General features: G+C 32.1%; 1 protein-coding gene across 1 annotated transcript; it reads left to right on the forward strand.

Moving 5' to 3' along the window:
* The first annotated feature begins 5,805 nt into the window (after positions 1–5,805).
* Positions 5,806–8,404, forward strand: LOC114183188 (cytochrome P450 83B1-like). The gene is made up of 2 exons (XM_028070112.2): positions 5,806–6,752; positions 7,606–8,404. Exons 1-2 carry the CDS (start codon positions 5,856–5,858, stop codon positions 8,209–8,211), a joined length of 1,503 nt encoding a protein of 500 aa, XP_027925913.1. The 5' UTR covers positions 5,806–5,855; the 3' UTR covers positions 8,212–8,404.
* The last annotated feature ends 11,666 nt before the right edge of the window (positions 8,405–20,070 follow it).

Below are 20,070 nucleotides of genomic sequence, written 5' to 3' on the forward strand. Positions count from 1 at the left end.
GTCGGGCCCATCCGGGTCGTCAGGTACGTCCGAGTCATCGGGCCCGTCCGGGTCGTCGGATACGTCCGAGTCGTCGTGTCCATCCGCATCGTCTAGAATGTGAGGTTGAGTGAGAAGAATTTCAAATTTCACCTATTTTGAGGGTATTTGAATTTCTACTAATTTAGCTAATTGAAATCCTTCAAAAAAAAGCTAGCATTTGAAATGCTTTTTAATTTCTCTATCCAAACAAAGCATTTCATTACAAAGAAATCTAAATTCTTCAAAAAAATGAATTGCTTCATTAAAATACTCTATCCAAACACACTCTAAAGGAATTTGAGACAGAGTGTCAAGGCTTTCAAATGTGATGCATAAGTTAATTGAGTGTGTACACTTAGCAAAAATGGTGATGTTCACCATATTTTCTATATTAATTTTGCTAACCATTTCTTTATTTATGTTGGTTTCTTGTCTTTCTATATGTTTTACAATAGGCATGGGTTTGAAAGAACAATTTTATGATCTAGAAAGGAATACATGTTTTGACAAAAATCAAATTCAAGAATCAAAACAACTTCTATTAATGGAAAGGTCATGGGCATTACAGTGTCCTAACTAGAATTCCCGGCCAATAATTGATCAAGTCTTCAAATATTATTGCAAATACTTCAAAAAAAACAGGAAAAAAATTATTATAAATAATCACTACAAAAAAATATCATATTATTGACAGACTTTTTCGTATATATTTACCTAATAAATAAATAATTCATTAGCATTTTTTATTCATTGAATTTAGGATTTTAATTATTAACGAAAATATATATCAATAATTGATCTAATGATAAAATCTATTAATAAAATTCATTGGTAATGTATAACTTTTATTACTGACGAATATTTTCGTCAATCAATCTTGTTGGTAAAATGGACGCACCGGTGTAGGAAGGACATTTGGCCCAATTATTTTTAGTATTCTGCCTCGGTTTTGATCATGTTGTGGTAGAATTTCTCGATAAATCCATCAGTAATGAATTTTGTTATTTACAAATAATTTTTTTAAAATTTATCGGTAAATTTGTCAGTAATTGAATTTTTAAATATCCATCGACCATTATATTTTCTAAAGTTTGTTTGTTATTTCATCGATAAATCCATCAGTAAAATTTGTAACTTCCTTATCTTAAAATTACTTTAATAAAATAAATAATATATAAATAAAACTCAATAGTCATAAAATACTCTTCCCAAAACGTGGAAATCTTTAAAAATTGTTCTACACGCTTAAATTCAAATGAACATAACTATGAATTTTATTACAAGTTTCAAAAAGCAATTGAAGGTAAATTAAATAACTATAAATAGTTCATAATAAAACTCCCAAGATAGTCCTCTCTCTCTCTATAACCAATTCCTTAACTAAGAATTATGTCCATTGATTGCCAAAAACAAAAATGATCTTGCTAAGGTTGAAACACACATCCACACAATTGTAAGGCTAATGCACAACCACACAACCAATTCATGTTTCATGATAATTTCTATAAATCTATAATTATATTATCACTCATCATGATTTATCGCACATGAAAGTAAAAATGTTTAAAAAATTTTGGGACTGAAATCAAATCAAATTAACAAATATGAGGACCAAATTGAGATTCATACAATAATTTGACATGTGTCACCATATTAGATTGACACGTGGCACACTACAAACGTGACACGTGGCATAAATATATTATTTTTTAAAATAAATTAAAAAAATTTAAAAATATATTAAAAAATTCAAAAAATATATTAAAAAAAATTCAAAAAATTCAAAAAAACAAGGAGCTGACACATGGCACCTACTTAACGGTGTTAGTTCTACACTAACAAAAAGGACCGAATTGATACTAATTTACAAAATTGAGGACCTAATTGAGACTAATAAAAATACGATGACCAAATTGAGATTTTGGTACAAAAACGAGGATCAATAGAGTATTTTAACCTAAAAATAATAAACAATTAAATTAACACATAATTGACATACACAAGACTTAAACCCAAGTCCCTCTACATGACCAAGTACTCTCAACCACTTGAACTAATACCATTTCATGTCATAAACCCCTGCATTAAATGTCATAAAGTTTCTCACTACCCGCATTTGTTAAATAATTATTTAATTTTTCCGGGTCTTACAAAATTGGCGTCAATTTTTTCACTAAACTTGACGAGAAATATTTTATAAATTAAATGGAGATGAATTAGAAGAAAAAGAGAAGGAGGAGAAATAAGAAGAAGAGGAAGAAGAGGCGATGGCAAAGACAATGGTGACAATAGCGGCGACAACATGACAGAGGAAGGGAACAAAGAGGAGGACAAGGAAGAAGACTAGGAGGAGAAGAAGGAGGAGCAACATAAGGAGGGTGAGGAGAAGGACGAGATGAAAGGTTGTAACACCCTAGATGGATATTACTAGATAAAGCATATATCATAAAACTTCTTTTCGAATTAAGACATCATATAAAGTTCCCAAACGCGAGAAAATTTAAAACTTATATCGCTATAGTTCAATCACACTACTCCATCTTTATTACATGTTCATAATAGAGAAAAAGCATCATAAAATTTATTACAAAATGCATGAAAATTAAACATAGAGAAAAATTCCCCATCGTTTGTCCCGCTAAGTTACTAACACACGCATTGGTTGTCAAACCAAAATAAAACTCCAAACTTTTATAGGTATAAAGGTGATGAAAGCTGCCATGATTAAACTTTTCCCTCACAAAAAAAAAGAACTAAATATATGTCAAGTAACTAAAAGACGCTACATGCACCGAAAATAATAATAATATACTCCACGCTTACCATATACCGAATTATAAAACAACGACTAGAAGTGCGAAACCCCCAAAATTATCCTCATTATATAAATGAAGCAAATTAATCAGTATTAGTTTCAATGTATATAAAAAAAAAAAAAAACTCTGCATATAGTCATCCATGAAAAATGCATTTGGCCCAAGGCAACAATAACCACCAGACCTTAAATACTTTAATTCACTTTCCCATCACCAAACACAACAATTCCAAACTGTAAAAGTTCCCAAAGCCTTACAAATTATAACTATAAATTTATTAAACTACCCAAACATAATAATTTAATAGAATACCAAACGTCCAACTCCAATCACCAAAACCCTTTTTATCTTTATCTCAATGCACTAATTCCTAAATAAAAAAAAAATATTGGACCTGTAATTAACAAGAACATCACGTAATGATTATTTCCACACCGCAAAACTCTTAATCTAACTTTTTATACCTTATAAAATAACCAACACAACAATGAAAATGCCGTAATGCTTATAATGTATCTTAAACCTTATATAATATAAAAAAAACACCGTAGCCATATATACGTATAACAAGACCAAACAATCACATTGGCAACTTTTTATGGAAACTATAAAGATATATAAACCCGTACTGCCATTTTTTTTCTTAACATAATATATGAATCCTTCACCAAAAATTATTGCCTTTAATAAAATAAAGAAACCCAAACATCAGTGAAATCAGTTTGAATTATAACAAATAAAAAAGACGTAGCTCCCAGTACACAAAAAAACGTAATCCAAAATGGTATTTCACAATTTCACCATGGATTCATCCGTGAAGAACTTATAGATCATATTAAAATCATCCATAAAACTCACTTTATCCTTCTATAATTCAACTTATAATTATTGTTCTGCACATAATCAAACAATACTAAGGAAAAGAAGAAAAAAGGTTAGCTCCCCTTACCTGGTGTTTTAGCTTCAAACAATTCCAAATAAATTCTTTCTTGTTTCCCAAAGCTCCCTTTCTTACCTCCACTCCAATTCTCGCTCTGGATTGCAATTCTCAACCCTCACTTGACACACCTTACGAGTCTTTGTTTTCCCCACTCACTGTTCTCTCTCTCTCCAAATTCAGCCCAAAATAAATAATACAAATAATAAAAACTAAATTAATTTAAATTCAAGGTTTTATGACCATTATTTTTTATTACTGCACCCTAACTGCTACATCTCTGGTTTCTCAGGGGATTTCTACAGTTTCTAGATTTTTCCATCACTTAGCAAAAATATAAAAAAATAAAAAGCCTACTTTAGCCAAGATTCAAACCCACAACCTTTCAACCCATTAAACACATGCACACCAACAAACCATCACATTATTCCTATTAATTCACACAAGGTTAAACCATGTTACCGCATTCATAATATTTTGGTAATATTAAACACAATTAAAACACACTAAACTTGAACCCAAGTCCTCTCAACATAATTAAGTACTCTTAACCACTTAAGCTATCATTATTCCTTACCTAGGATTTTTCAATAAATTCTCTTAGAGTACTATCAAATCACATTTGTTTGTAATTTATTTATTATTCTTTATTCCAATTTCACGAGTTTTACAAAGGTGGTGGATATAACAACAATGACGATGATGGAAGTGACGATGGTGACAATGGATAGCAACAACATAGGAAGATAAGGAAGAATAAGAAGAGGAAGAAGAAATAAAAAGGATAAATAAGAGGAGGAGGAAGAGAGATCAAATGGCAATATTCACCAAAAGATGAAAAATAATTCCTCAATAATTAATGATGTATATTTACCGACAAATAATTACTTCATAGATTTAGATCATTATCAATGACTTTTTGTGTGAGTAATTACTAAAAATATTCTTATTTATCACTAAAATTTGTCAACAAGCCTTTTATCGAAAAAAATTTGGTTGCTAATAAGTTATTGGTAAATTCGATTTACCAAAGGACTTTTATGATTATCGACAAGTTTTATTAATAAATAAATCTGATTTTTTTAATAAGAAAGATATAAATTACATAAAAAGTAAAACAATAAAAAATGGTAAATATTGGAAGAAGGTGAGAAAAGGAGAAAAAGAGACAAGAAAGAAAAGAAATTTAAATTAAATGTAAAAAGAAGAATTGTTAGAAAAACAAGAGAAACACTAATGCAAAATAGAGATTTCATAAGTCATACTAAGAAATTTCTAAATTTAATAAGTATTATAAAGTTATAGTCAATTTACAACCAATTTATAACTATATTTGTACATTTCATTTCATGTATTCTAAATAATATAGTTACAAAACTATTTTTTCTTAGATGTTATTTATAATAAAAAATAATTATCTTATTTTATTGACTTTAAGAAAGTAATTTCAGAATTATTCTTGGTATGAAATGCTGTTGTTAAAAAAAGATTGATTCTGAAGACGATAATGTTATTTTATTTGTAGTTGTACAAATGAAATTTGTCTTTGAATTATGATATCCGTGCCACCCTGGAACACTTGCCCCAGGAAAATTCAATGCACTAGAACTTCCGGGTCTCCTCCAAAGTCAATACTATGATTGATCCGGTATATAGCTTGATACCTTCAAAATAACAGCATTATTTTTACGACTAATTTTAGTATTAATAATATATGATGATATTAAAGTTAAAAAACAAATTAAAATATTAATATTTTGAATTGTAAAATAAGAATTGTTTATATTTTAAATCGATTGAAATAACGTTAGAATCGATTATCACGTCTTAAAATATGATTTATGACGAGTTCGAAAACCCATCATGATTTCTTCCAAGAAAACATTTAAAAAAAAATACAGTAAAAAGTATATCAAAATTATTATTGTCTCAACTATTTCCAACTCTTAAAATACCAAATTAAATTACCTATAACTTGGAGATTTACCCTGGTACGAAGTATAGATATCTTGTAAGGGAGGTAAAATTATCATCACCTATAGATAAGGATATTTTCCAAGAACTCTTCTACCTAATTGAAAATGGTGCTACTTTTGTTCATTATCTTTTCTCTTTCGGTTATGGCTGCGATCATCCTGAACAACCAGAGAGCCAAAAAGAAGCCATCAAAACCACGTCCACCAGGACCAAGAGGCCTTCCTATCATTGGCAATCTTCACCAAATTGATAGTTCAAAATTGAATATCCAACTGGAGCAGCTCTCAAAGGTGTATGGTCCCCTTTTCTCCCTCAAATTAGGCTTCAAGAAAGCCATTGTTGTTTCCTCTGCAAAACTAGCAAAGGACATCCTTAAAGACCACGACATCGATGTCTGCACCAGGCCTCCCTCACGTGGCCCTCTAAAACTCACGTACAACGGCCAAGAGATGATTTTCTCTCCCTTCAACGACTACTGGAGAGAAATTAGAAAAATCTGTGTGGTCCATTTCTTCAGCTCCAAACGGAGCTCCAGCTTTTCCAGTGTGAGAAAATCTGAAGTCAAACAGATGATGGAGATTTTATCTGGGCATGCTCGTTCTTCCAAACTAACCAACTTGAGTGAGCTCATGATGTCGGTCTCAAGCGGCATCATTTGTAGGGTTGCATTTGGGAGAAAGTACGATGAAGAAGGAGCTGAGAGAAGCAGGTTCCATGGGCTTCTAAAGGACTCACAGGCTATGTTGCTTTCTTTTTTTGTCTCGGATTATATTCCGTTCTTGGGGTGGATTGATAAACTCACCGGCTTGTTTGGCCGGCTTGAAAACACTTTCAAGGCCTTGGATGTGTTCTTCCAAGAAGTCATTGACGACCACCTAGATCCAAATAGGGTTAAACAAAATGAAGAAGACGAGGATATTGTCGACGTGTTGCTTGAGCTTAAGAAGCAGGGTCACTTGTCAATAGACCTCACCCATGATCAAATCAAAGCTATCATCTTGGTATGTTTTCATGCTTTTCTATTTTGTTACTGCTAAATATGAAGTAGCTAAATATGTGGTAGTTCGTCTTTAACTAAGCTCAACCCAAATCCATGCATTAAGTGGATTATAAATCATGACATAACCTTAGAAATCACGAAACTTTAAGTGTATATAGAGTAGTTCGGTTAAACAATTAGAATTAGGGATGAATTAGCGATAGCTCCTTAAATGTTTGTGAAGATTCCATCAGATAAATTATCTGGAAAATAACTCTATTAAGAATTTAAGTTGAGTTGGAAGACTCAAAAATAAGCAAAATGAATTGTATATAAATAAAAGGATTCGCAAATCTAAACTTTTGTGGATTTTGGATTGAATATTGTATCTTATCTCTTACATTAAAAATTTGTCCCCAATTCATTCACGTCAAAATCCAATGCATAGAAAACAATTCTTTCACTGCCACACTTTTTCAATAATTCAAGCTTTTTCAATTGATGACATGATGATTACGGTTTCTATATCATTATTATTTTATCAGAACATTTACGAAGGTTAGTTATTAGTATTTTTGTCCGTACAAAAGTTAAACTTATTATCTCTTTTTTTTCTTCTAAATTTATCAAATTAATCTTATAATTCTAAAATATTAATGAAGTAGTTGAACTCATAACATTTTCTATCTTCCTTCTTCACTAAACCCCTTTATATATCATGTGACATCCAAAATATGATTTCATATGATAAACATACCTTCAGCATCTATATCTTATGTTTTAAAGTAAACAGAAGGTGCAAGTTAAATTATTAGCAAACAGAAAATGTAGTGAAGAAAAATTTGGTGATATGAACTCGTACTCGACTGTGACAGGACATACTTGTGGCAGGGACAGACACTACTGCAGCCACATCAGTGTGGGTGATGACCGGATTGATGAAGAACCCAAGAGCAATGGCGAAAGCCCAAGAAGAGATTCGAAATGCGTGTGGCAAGAAGGAGTTCATAGAGGAAGAGGATGTTGAAAAGCTTGTATATCTGCAGGCAGTGATAAAAGAGACACTGAGGTTTTATGCACCAACACCACTGCTACCAAGAGAAGCCATTAGAAGTTTCACAGTAGATGGGTATGAAATAGAAGCAAAGACAATCTTGTATGTGAACGGGTGGGCCATTCAGAGGGACCCTGAAGCTTGGAAAGACCCAGAAGAATTTTGGCCAGAGAGGTTTTTGAAGAGTGGGATAGATTTTAAGGGACATGATTTTGAGTTTATTCCGTTCGGTGCAGGACGTAGAATTTGCCCTGGCATATCACTGGGAATTACATCAGTGGAGCTCATAACTGCAAATCTTCTTAACTCATTCCAATGGGAACTGCCCGCAGGGATGAAACCTGAACACATTGACACTGAGGGGCTGCCAGGGCTTGCCCGACACAAGAAGAATCATCTTTTCGCTTTTGCCAACAAACGTATTTGAATGTCATAACTAACAAGGCTTCTGCTGATTCCCATTCTGCAAAATGTGTGACATCAGAGTTTACAAGGAAAATGAGAGAATCATTAACTACCTACCTTTCTAAAATTAGATCATTTCCAATTCAATAAAGTAGTGAAATACATTCTGTGGAACATTTTACTATGTACAGAAATATGAATTTTTTTTTTTTTTATATTTAGATGACCGCTGACAAAATAAAATATGAAATATTTTAGAACAATAATTTTAAATCTTATACATCATCTATATCTTTTTTTTATCTAATTTATTTTATCAAATTATTATGTTTTTCATGGTTCTATCTTATTTATCTTGTTTGTATAATTTGTTCAAAAAATACTTTTAAGAGGGAGAAAACGAATAAAAAATAAAATAAGTTTCTTTACAATTTAATTTAATTCACGCTTAAATGAAAAAAATGCAAAATATAAACAATTTATACATAAAAAGTATTTTATAGTTTAATTTATATTCGAATTTAGTTTATTTTTAAAATTTGTTATGAAACAGATAACAAATTTTCTTAGAACCACGCTTAGAACCCCAATAATTAGATGATAAAGGTAAATAGAGGAAGAAAAGTCACGTATAAAAATAACGTGGTTCAACTTAAGTCATTATAAAAATATATTTAATTAATGACCAATGACAAAAATAAATAGTCACTATAATGACCAATTAAGATACCAATTTATAAACTAAAATTATTGGTAAGTAAAATAGTTTCTAAATTAGTTATTATAATTAATTGGTTTCTAAATTGATCACTATCATTAGCTATTCAGATTTTAACTACCAAAAAAATTGGTCTATAAATTTATATCTAAAGTTGTTAGTAAAGGGACAAATTTAGAGACTAATTTTTCGATAGCTAAAATCTTAGTAACTATGTTAGTGACCAATTTAAAGACCAAATCACTATAGTGACAACTTTAGAAACAATTTTAGTTACTAATAATTTTTAATTTATAAATTAGTATCTAAATTAATTACTATAGTGACTAATTATTTGCTATCATTAAAATTGGTTATTAATTTTTTTTTTGACGTAAGAATTAATAAACTTCAATCCACATTTAAGAAAAAATTCAATATAAATCACATATTATAATTCATAGTTTCTTTCTAAGCAAAGTCTTGCTCAATAATTCAACTTAAATGTCAGCTTTCAATTGCTAAAGTCTTATTTATACATTAGGCTTAAATATACATTTGGTCTCTATTTTTGTCAAAATTATTCAATTAAGTCCCTAATTTCGTTGTTTGGTCAATTTGGTCCTCATTTTTGTAAAATTGCATTCAATCGAGTCCTTTTGACAAACGGTGTTAAAATTGGGTTACGTGTCAAATTTTTGGCAATGACGTTGGCATAGTGAAATTTTATGGCCGTTGTAGGTTTAAAAGTTAGTGAAATTGATTTAGGGAAGAAATTAAGGTTTCAAGCAAAACTGTGGCCAGCACACTAAACCAATATTGACAATCAACTAACCTCGTTGATGCTCCAAGACGAACTTCACCCACGAACCTCGTTGAATGTATTGAAGTAGGATGCAACAAAAGAAGATTTCAGCAAATATTTCCCCCCTTTCTCAAGAACCCTAATTTTGATTTCGTGCCTAAGAACCCTAATTTTCCCCTTTCTATCGTTGCACAATTAACCCTCGCTGCACTTAATTACTTGAATGTTGCTTACCCACTTTTTTACCTTTTTAACTTAACATAATAGCCTTGTTTTTTTTTTCTGAATTGTTAAAATTAAATAAACAATCTGCCAACAAAAATGCATAACGAGCCACGTCAACTATACAGTTCCACCGTGTCACTATTCCGTTAACAATTTTAACATTGTTTACCAAAAGTACTCGATTGAATGCAATTTTACAAAATTGAGGACCAAATTGATCAAACAACAAAAATATGGACCAAATTGAATAATTTTGACAAAAATAGGGACCAAATATATATTTAAGCCTATACATTACAATGCATTGATACATATGAAACACGTTTATGCTTATAAGAAAGACACTGACAGGGTTTCTTAAAACAAAATTGAATAAACATTAGACGATCTCAACAAATTATCTTATCATATGTCTAAAACTCAATCGACCTTGTGAGGCTATATGGTCTACTAAAAGAGTTTACTCATAGGATTATAGAGATAGTGTAATGCAAGGTAGTCAAAATTTAGATTTAAATCGTAAAATAGTAAGATCCTACAATTTTACATAGTATTTAAGAGTCTCATCCCATTCATAATCGTAATATAGTAGGATTTATAAGATCATCAAATAAAATCGTAAAATAAAGTAAATCGTCATTTTATTTTCAAATTTTTTGTTGCACTACATGTTCATATTCTTTAATGAATAAATTCAGCTTAAGTTAAACCTAAATCTAACTAAACATTCATGTGATTAAAAATTTACATGGTTATATGTGTTATTAGTTACACAACCACCATAAATGTTAATATAGTTAAAATTCATTTTTCAATTATAAATGAGTACAACTAAAATTCAAATACAACACACCATAGCACTTCCGAATTAAAATCTAATACAATTATAATTTTCCAATTTTGTAACCACGATTTTGTATAGTCCCAAAACATAATAACGTTTGTATTTATTAATTATAACGTTAGTATTTATTAAAAACATAATAACATTGCTTTTTATTATTTCTTGTATAAAGAAATTTATATAGACTAATAATAGGTTACTTCTTTTGATATATTTTTTTCATTAAATTTATTGAGAATTATGAATACAATTTATTAAATTTTAATATATGAAAAAAAGTAATAAATTATTATGATTTATTTTTCCTCTGTTATTTTATTTTAATTCTTTTCATATTTCGATATTTTATTACAATAATTATTTTCATCATGGTATTTAAAATTTCAAAGGATAAAATTGTATTAATTTATACTACCAATAAAATCCAATAACTATTTTATTGGTAAATTATTATTTACTTTAAAAGCACTCAAGGACTAAAAACTTATAATTGTTCTCTAAAACTTAATACAAAAAAACATATAATTGTTCTCTAAAACATCTACCAACTAGCCCCGCTCCAGCTCTATGTATCAATATCATCACCTGCAATATCAATTGCTCTTGTATAACAAGTTACATGATCATCGTCAAACACAAATAAATAGGGTGAGCTCAATATAATTAAACTTGCATAAAGAATTATATCATAAACCCTCACCCAAGTATACAAATTTATCCCAAAACCCCTTCTAAGAACTTTTCCTTATGCACTAGAAAACATGACCTTCCACCATATATTCATCCAGATTCTTCACTCTTTGGCCATGGCCTTAAAGTTATCACATGCTATCACGAACTTGCCGCTCGTAGACCAACACACGTGGAAATATCTCATCATGAACCATCGCTTAAACACTCAAGCGGAGCTAACCAATACGAACCACTGCTCGTATTCTCACACAGGATTACCAACATCATCGGCCTACCACCCGTGAGTGACAAGCAAGTGGAGCTAACCAGTACGAACCACCACTCGTATGCTCACGCCACATTTCCGACATCATTGGCCTCCCACTCGTGATCATCGCGTATTCAGAAACCATTATGAACCACCGCTCGTCAACGGGTCTCAACATGTCCTATACCTAAAGCCATCACACCCAAAGTTGGCTAAGACACCCAAACATCCAAACTAGTCCTAGAGTATCGTTTGGCGCTATTCAAATGTCGCTAGGTGAGACACAGCGCAAACCGCCTGACGAAAAACCCAACACCGCCTTGCGCTAGCCCACTAGATTTAGTCTAGACCTAGACTACCGCATAACTACCTAGCTGCCCAATGCTTTCCGCCAGCTGCCAAGTTACTAGAGCCGCTTCCGCTTTGCGTTCCTAGGGTGTCGCCTCATGCCACCCCTCTGCCAGGCCTCCCATATTTATATGTTGCCTAGCGACCTACCCCCGTGCCGCCAGGTGCCACACCAATATTCAAGATTATTGGTTTGGCACTCACTCCAACTCAGATTCTAATGAACCCAACAACCAATGCACACCTCCATAATATAACCACACATACACTTATACTTAAATTGACACAATTGCACAATTACACAACTTCTACCACAACTTAATATGCATTCATCTATATATACTCATTTTCATGCTTAAAATTGTGCAACTAGTTGAATCTCACTTAAATTGCTCGTACTCTTAGGAACCTTAAAAAAACCATCCAAGTAGTGTAATGCTCAAATAATACAAGTTAATACTTTTGCTCAACCTGCATTTATGCATTAGATCCACCATAATATCCCTTAAGTCCATTTTACATTAATATCTAAAATGAAGAAATTAAACTCCAAATTCAGGTTCCCTAACTCGCAACCATCAAGGTCAGACCCAAAGTGCAGTTGCGTAATGATTGACGCTTGGAGGTGCCCTGCTTGTCGCTAGGCGGGGCATTAGGGTTCAAGACAGAAACCCAGATTTCCACACCTACCAACCCTAAAGTCCCCCCCGCATGCATATCCTACTAATTCAATTTCACGAAAAATACCATTACGCACGTTTTCAACATATATATATATATACAGAGTTAGTGAAACTCACATATATAATCACAACCAATCCCACCTGAAATTCAACATCATATTTTCAAATTTTTTCCCAAATCAACCCTCATATTAGTTCATACATTGATGCATACCATCATTATTTCTTAGTGCAATTTAGACATTTTTCGCATCACACATTCACACGAACACACACACACACACACACACACACACACACACATATATATATATATATATATATAGGCATGGAAGACCCTGCAATTGCCCTAGAACCCAACAAAACACAAAGACTTGCAAAATCACTACGCGTCGCCTGGCGTCGTATAACTCCCGCCATGCTGTTCATAGTAGAACCCAGAAAAGTGGGTAAAAATGCATGTGTCGCCTAGCGAGTCTTCAACGCCATCAGGTGGTTTCTGGAAAATTCCAAAAATGTGAAAATGCTCCTAAAAGGAAGAAAGAATGGCACACAAGCATTCCATACATCACAAAATTACTTTAAATACAATCAAGCATGAGTTTCAACTCTCCTAAACCCCTAGTCTGTGCCAAATTACTATAACCTACCTTCATCACTTCACCTACCCAAAATATCACCAAGGAAAAATTAAAATATTATAATGTTTTCTCTAGCAAAGTTCGAACTCACATCCACACGGTTACCAAACAAATGCATAACCATTAAACCATCATATATTTCTTGACATTCTATAATTATGACATCATGCCACATGTTTCTGCTTGCATCCAAAATAAAACAAACAATTAGATTATCCTACTAATGGCATACACAGAACTTGAACCAAAGTTCAACATAACCAAGTACTCTCAACCACTTGAGCTAGTAATGTTCCTAGTCATCACTCCCCACATTAATTACTATAATGGTCCTTTTTACCCACATTTATATTAAATAAATATTTATTTATTTATTTATTTTGGGTCTTACAAACTCGATCTGCCACTATGGTGTTTGATCTGCTGCGTTGCGCTCGTGATGGTCAGATCAAGTTTTGTTTTCGTGGGTCTGGTTCATGGTGGTTGGTTGACACAAGGAGAAAGGGGTTTGCAGTGTAGATTATGAGAAAATGTCATCTCATCAAGCTTTCAAGAGGACCCTTTCTTCAAATCTTCTACAAACTTGTTGGGGTTGATTTAGATGACGAAGGTGCCCCTACCCTTTTTGGATTTTAGAGGAAATGGGGTGTTAGATTTTATTTATGGTTTTTTTCTGTTTAAGATTCATTATTACTCCCCTAAATGCAATTTCTACAAAAGTGAAATCCCATAGGGAGAACTATTGTTGTATGGGCATTAAGCTGACTTTTGGTTTAGACCTTATGTGTTAGACTGTGTGTGATCAAGATAAAGAAACAAATAATAACTTTTTATTGGAATTAATGTAATTGTATAATTGGTTTGGGTTGAATTAATTAAGAAATTCTTTTGCGAAATGGAGATAAGCAATTGACTTTCAATGAGATGTTTTTTCCTATAACGAATGTCTCGAATAAAATTTAATTTTCTATATTGTACTCTCAGCTTTTGGGTTTTAATTTTTTTGTGTACAAGTTCCTTGTTATTTTTGTGACTTGCTAATGTGTTGTTTATACTTGAATTAATTTTTTTTACCCTTATTTGTATTAATGTTTACATGTTTTGTGCTTATATAATGTGTTGTTCATGCAAATATAATTTTATTATATTTTGTTAAGCATGGGCAATAAAATTTTATATGATTGTTAACTCACATATCGAGGGTTCTTTTTAATTTTGTGTGAATGAGATAATTTAATCATGTCTTGTTGGTATTTTGTTGTTAATTATATCATTTTATTTCTTGATACAATGTACTTTGAATTTTACCTTATGTCAATTATTTGTCTTGTATCCTATTGGTATCAAATTTCTTTATGACATGAGTTATGCATTGTATTTTATATTTTAATTATATTTCTTATTTATGACATGAGATGTTTGGTATTGTAGGCCTATTTTTGACTGTGTATCAAAAAATATTCTTTTTTATTGCACAATAGTTGTGTATATTGAATGTTTCTTTGTTGTTTATACATTGGCTCCTTAACCTATGCCATTGACTTCGGTCAGAATTTTGAATGTGTCAAATTTGGAGGACGAGAAAGAATCTCAGAACTTGTATCTGACAATTAATCCTAAGTCCACTACTGTCTAGAAAGCTTTTCGTGAGAATGAAAACACTTAAAAAAACTGTGTCTGATGGTGTTGAAATATACCATGAGGAAGTCTATATGGTTCAACCTGATGGCCTTACTAGAAAAGGCAAAGTGCATTTGATTTGCAAGTTGAAGAAGTCTATTTATGGCTGAAACAAGCTTCTAGACAATGGTATTTGAAATTTGATCATGTGTCATTTGTTTGGCTTCAAGGCAATGAAATTTTGAACAATTAAAGTTTGTACGCAAATTAATTATGTACACCATCTAATTTTGTAGGCAATCTATTTTTCCACACAAATTATTTGATAGATATCTACATAATGTTTTGTTAATGATATTCTTCTTGCTAGAAGCAATGTTGAAATATAGTCTAAGACCAAATTTATGTTAAATAACCACTTTGATATGATGGACCTTGGTGATGCCTCTGTTGTTCTAAGCATTCAAATTTTTCATGACAGCTCATGTGGCATTCTTGGATTGTCTTAGAGAGATATATTGTTAAAGTCTTCAAACGGTTTAACATGCATTATTGCTCCTCATGTGTTGCACCTGTTCAAAAAGCTGACAAACTCTCTAAATCTCAATGTTCTAAAAAATGGTACTGAAAGATTTGAAAGGAAAAAAGTCCCTTATGCTTCCATTGTTGGTAGTTTAATGTATGCTCAATTATGTACTTGTCCCAATATTGCTTTTGCTTGTTAATGCTTGAGGGAGATACTTGAGCAACCATGTTTGGGTCATATTAAAGTTGTTATAAAGGTCTTTAGATACTTGCAGGGAATTAAAAGATCACATATTGACCTATAAGAAGTCTGATCAACTTCAGGTTATTGGTTAAACAAAATCTTATTGTTATTTCTTCCATGGAGACAGAGTATGTTGGTTGTTATGAAACTATTTGTCAAGTTATGTGCCTTAAAAAATTGATTTATGGCTTTCAAATCATTGAAAGTATTTCTCGACCACTTGTGATATATCATGACAATACTATTGCTATACATTTCTCTCAAAACAACAGAAGTTTTAATCGTTCAAAGCATTTTGATATACAATTTCTATCAGATATTATCTTTGTGATTCATTTTTATATTTTCTTAATTGATATTTGTGCTTGTGTTGTAAATTGATATAATTAATTTATGGATTAATGTTATCCAAATGCCTCTAGTCCAATTCATACAACACAATTGACTCATAAACCATATAACAATTTGGCTTATAATCCCACTTGCACTCAATGTATAACCAACATCAATAACAACTTATGCACCATTAAAATTTTTGCACATAGTGTACCCAATTCAATAATTCTCAAAGTCTTAAACAAAGAAAAAGAACTATCAACCAACCAATCAACTTACATCTGCACAATCATAGATTGTGAAATCAAATCATTTTTGCTCTACACTACAAAAACACAAATTCCCCTACAGCTCCACATCACAAATAATTCTCCAATGCCACCAAAATTCACATTCATACAGTTTGTAAAAGCCCATTATCATGACACACCAAAACTTTTGCCTAATTCAACTTTTGAAACAAGCACTAGATCATCTAAACCTCATAAGAAATCACCTTCAATTTCACCAAAAACAAAATTAGTACCATCCCCTCTTCATCCCAATGAAAAGAAAAAACAAGAACCCATGATTCACCAATCAAACATGATTAGTTCCCCTTACACCAAAAAATGTATTTCCCAATGGATTCCTCCGTAAAACTTAGACATTACATTATATCAAACAAGAAAACACACTTCCTCATTCCATGAGTCAATTTGCAATCATTGCACATAATCAAGTAATAACAAGAAAATGGTTTAACACCCCTTACACCAAAAAACTCAACCTTATTTTACCACAAGGATAATCATATTCTTATCTCATATCCAAGACACTAATCACATAACCAAATAATCATAGATACAAGGTGTAACTCCCCTTACCTAGAAAACTTGCAATGAGACCACCTTGTCTTTGCCCTACGCTCTCTTGCTCTTCACATTCTAACCAAAATTCTACTATCTCCTTTTTTTTTCAATATCACGTTACCTCCCCTTTTTCACAGACCTTACTTTTAACTTAACTCACCTATTGTTACCATTCATAAGGCAACGTAAATAAATAGTTAATTTTTTCTGCCCACAAAACTCACCTTAATTTCAACTTAATTTATTGTGCCAGCATCAGTTCCTCATCATTTTGACGTCTTTCAAGTGATTAGGCCAAGATTTTGGGCCTAGAGTGGAACTTTTGTAATTTTGTTGACTAGAATGACATTTTTGTAAATATGAGGATCTGGGGTGATGTGACCACGAGTTTTTCTTAGGGTTTTAGGTGCAAAACCTTTGTCTTCATTTTCTAGCAACTGAACCATGTTTTTAGGAGCTCCATTGAATATCCATGGAAGACCCATTGATGAGAGACTCCATTTTCACATTTTTTGCATCTTAAACTAGCACTCACTTGAGGATTTTGTCATTTTTGCACTGTTTGAAGCTTATTGATGTTTCATTTTTAGTTTTGAACAACACCCAACCTTGGGTTTTCGTTTTTCTAGCTTAATTCACGTTTTTCATGCTATGCTTGATGTTGGTTACATTTTTTAAGCGTTTTCTTTGCAATTGAATGATGTATTTTCATTTTTCCTTGAGTTATATTTCAAATTCCATGTGTAACTAGACTTTTTGTATTGATTTCTTGAATAAATTGGAATGAAACCTTGAGGTTGTTTTTTTTTTTTCGAGTTCTATTTGGTTTGCCCTTCTCCAAGTTCCATTTTAATGGTAAAACACAAAATTGATGTATGCTTAATCTCAAATTCATGTTTCTGCACCTAAATCAACTTGTGTTCATGCTTAATGGGTATGGGTTGTTCAAAGCTTGCTTAATTTGTGTTTGTTAATTCCTTGAGGTATGCTTTGCTTAATGACATATTGAAATCGTGTTAATTTTCGCTTAATTGATTAATTTTGGGTTTCATGAGAGCAAATTGAATAGAACAATTAATTTTGTAATCGGTGATTGTTGCAATACCAAGCTTTTGCGCTTCAAGTTTCTTATGAGTTTATATTCTTTTACAAGTTGCTACTATATTTTTTTATGTTTGATATATATGGTTTATGTTTGGATGTTTCTGGTTGTTTTATTTCTATTCAAGTTCATAATGTAGGTAGAAAGAAAAGAATAATCTAGTAATTAATGGAAGACTTTGTATACCGGTTGGACCAAGAACCGTTATAGAAAGTTGGCACAGTGGCATTCTAGTAATTAATCGAAGACTTTGTATACCGGTTAGACCTAGAACTGTGACGGAGGCATGGCTAGGTCCGTCATTAGAATTTTTTATTTGGGGCGAATTTGGGTCTAGAACGAAATGGGTATGAACCATAGAACGAATGATGGGGAAATTGGAGGACGTCGTTTTGGGGAAATGTGGAACGGGAGGAAATCACGCCACTTGGACGAGGTTCCAAGATAAGTGAGGAAGATCTGCCACTTTGAAACGAAGATTCAAAGATAAGGATCAGTGGTTCTAAGGAGAACCTCGAGACTTGAGAGAAAACTCAAATTTTCACTAAACTCAAATCTGAATACAAAAGTTTTTCACGAGGGCTTATATAATATGGGCGAAAACAACAAAAGGCCCAACTCAACTAAAGGTATGAACTCTTAGGAGAGCCCAATCTCTCATTATCAAGGTGTTGGGAGTTTTAACACAACTATTCTATTCATAATGAAAAAAAAGGAGAAACACTAATAGTAATTAGAATAGAAAAAAAAATGTCGCTCAAATCCCTTAGGATTTTCATGATAGGACAAAAACACAAGTAGATGATTAGAGTCATGTTCATGTTTTTCCCATGATATTTCTACTTTGGTTATCATTTTTTCTTCACCTTATTACTTATGTCACTACTCCTTAATGTATAAGTCTTCCTTAGGCATCAAGACAAAAAAAAGATGGATTTTTGTTTTAGTTTAAATAAATATGTTTTCGTCTTTAATAAATTAGTTTTTGTTGGTTGTTTAGAGAAATAGTATTTTCTGAAAAATATGGTGAAAAGGTGGTTTTAATAGACTTTAGATGCATATAAATTTGGGTTCTTTTAGAGTTGTTCCTTCATTAAACAATTTAGCTAGGAAACCCTTTTGCTTGGTTGATTTGGTTTTCTATCCTTCCTTTATTTTTCTGTTTTTTGCAGGGATACCCCTATAAAGGGGTTGCTTTGGACCACTTAGGGGACTCAACTGCAAAAATGTAAAACATACAACACAATTAAGCATCACTGCACAAGGAAAATGGAGCATGCGAATACAAATCAAATCTGATGTGTGAATGGTCTCATCCAAGAGAGAAGCTGATGTGGGGCGATTCTTGAGGGAGGCTTGAGTTCGAGAAATCATGATGAGAGTGAAGGTTGATCAAGGGAGGAAATTTATGATTAATTGGAGACGAACGAATGATGAAAAGATCAAGGTTGATCAAGGACAAAAAATCCTTTGTTCAAGGTTGCGATTTTGATTTGAGAATGAGGAAAATGGGTTAGGATTTTCACATTTTTTCTAAATTTTTATCGAGGGGTTTTTAAGGGCGAGAATTAGGTTTTCATAGGCAACCTTGGATTGAGCGAGAGAGGAAAATATTGAGAGTTAGGGTTCATGTATTGTTGCATGCGTGAGGGAGAGAGAGTGATCTGTAAGTGGGTTTCTCCATCTTTGATGAGCACAAAGTGACCTTCAGAGATTAGAATTTGTCTAGTGTGTAAGTGGCTCAACTTGGTCGACCATGAGCCCAAAGTGGTCGGGATTGGTAAGTGAGCTTCTCGTCACCATTTTAATTTTAGCATTTCTCTTGAACTCGTGTAATCTTTATAAATTAATGAAATACTTTGATTTAATTCCGCTTTTAATTTCCAGTTATTAATCGTGCCTTCTATGTTTTGTTGGAGTTTTAGTTCTTTCAGCTTTCCCATTTCAAAATCATTTTAAGTTCTTTTATTGCTTTCCAAGTGTTGTTGTAGTTTCACATTTTTGAGTTAGTGATTTGAGT

The sequence above is a fragment of the Vigna unguiculata genome, chromosome 5, assembly GCF_037176805.1.
Source record: "Vigna unguiculata cultivar grain cowpea cultivar isolate G323 ecotype 2 chromosome 5, ASM3717680v1, whole genome shotgun sequence".
Lineage (NCBI taxonomy): Eukaryota > Viridiplantae > Streptophyta > Magnoliopsida > Fabales > Fabaceae > Vigna > Vigna unguiculata.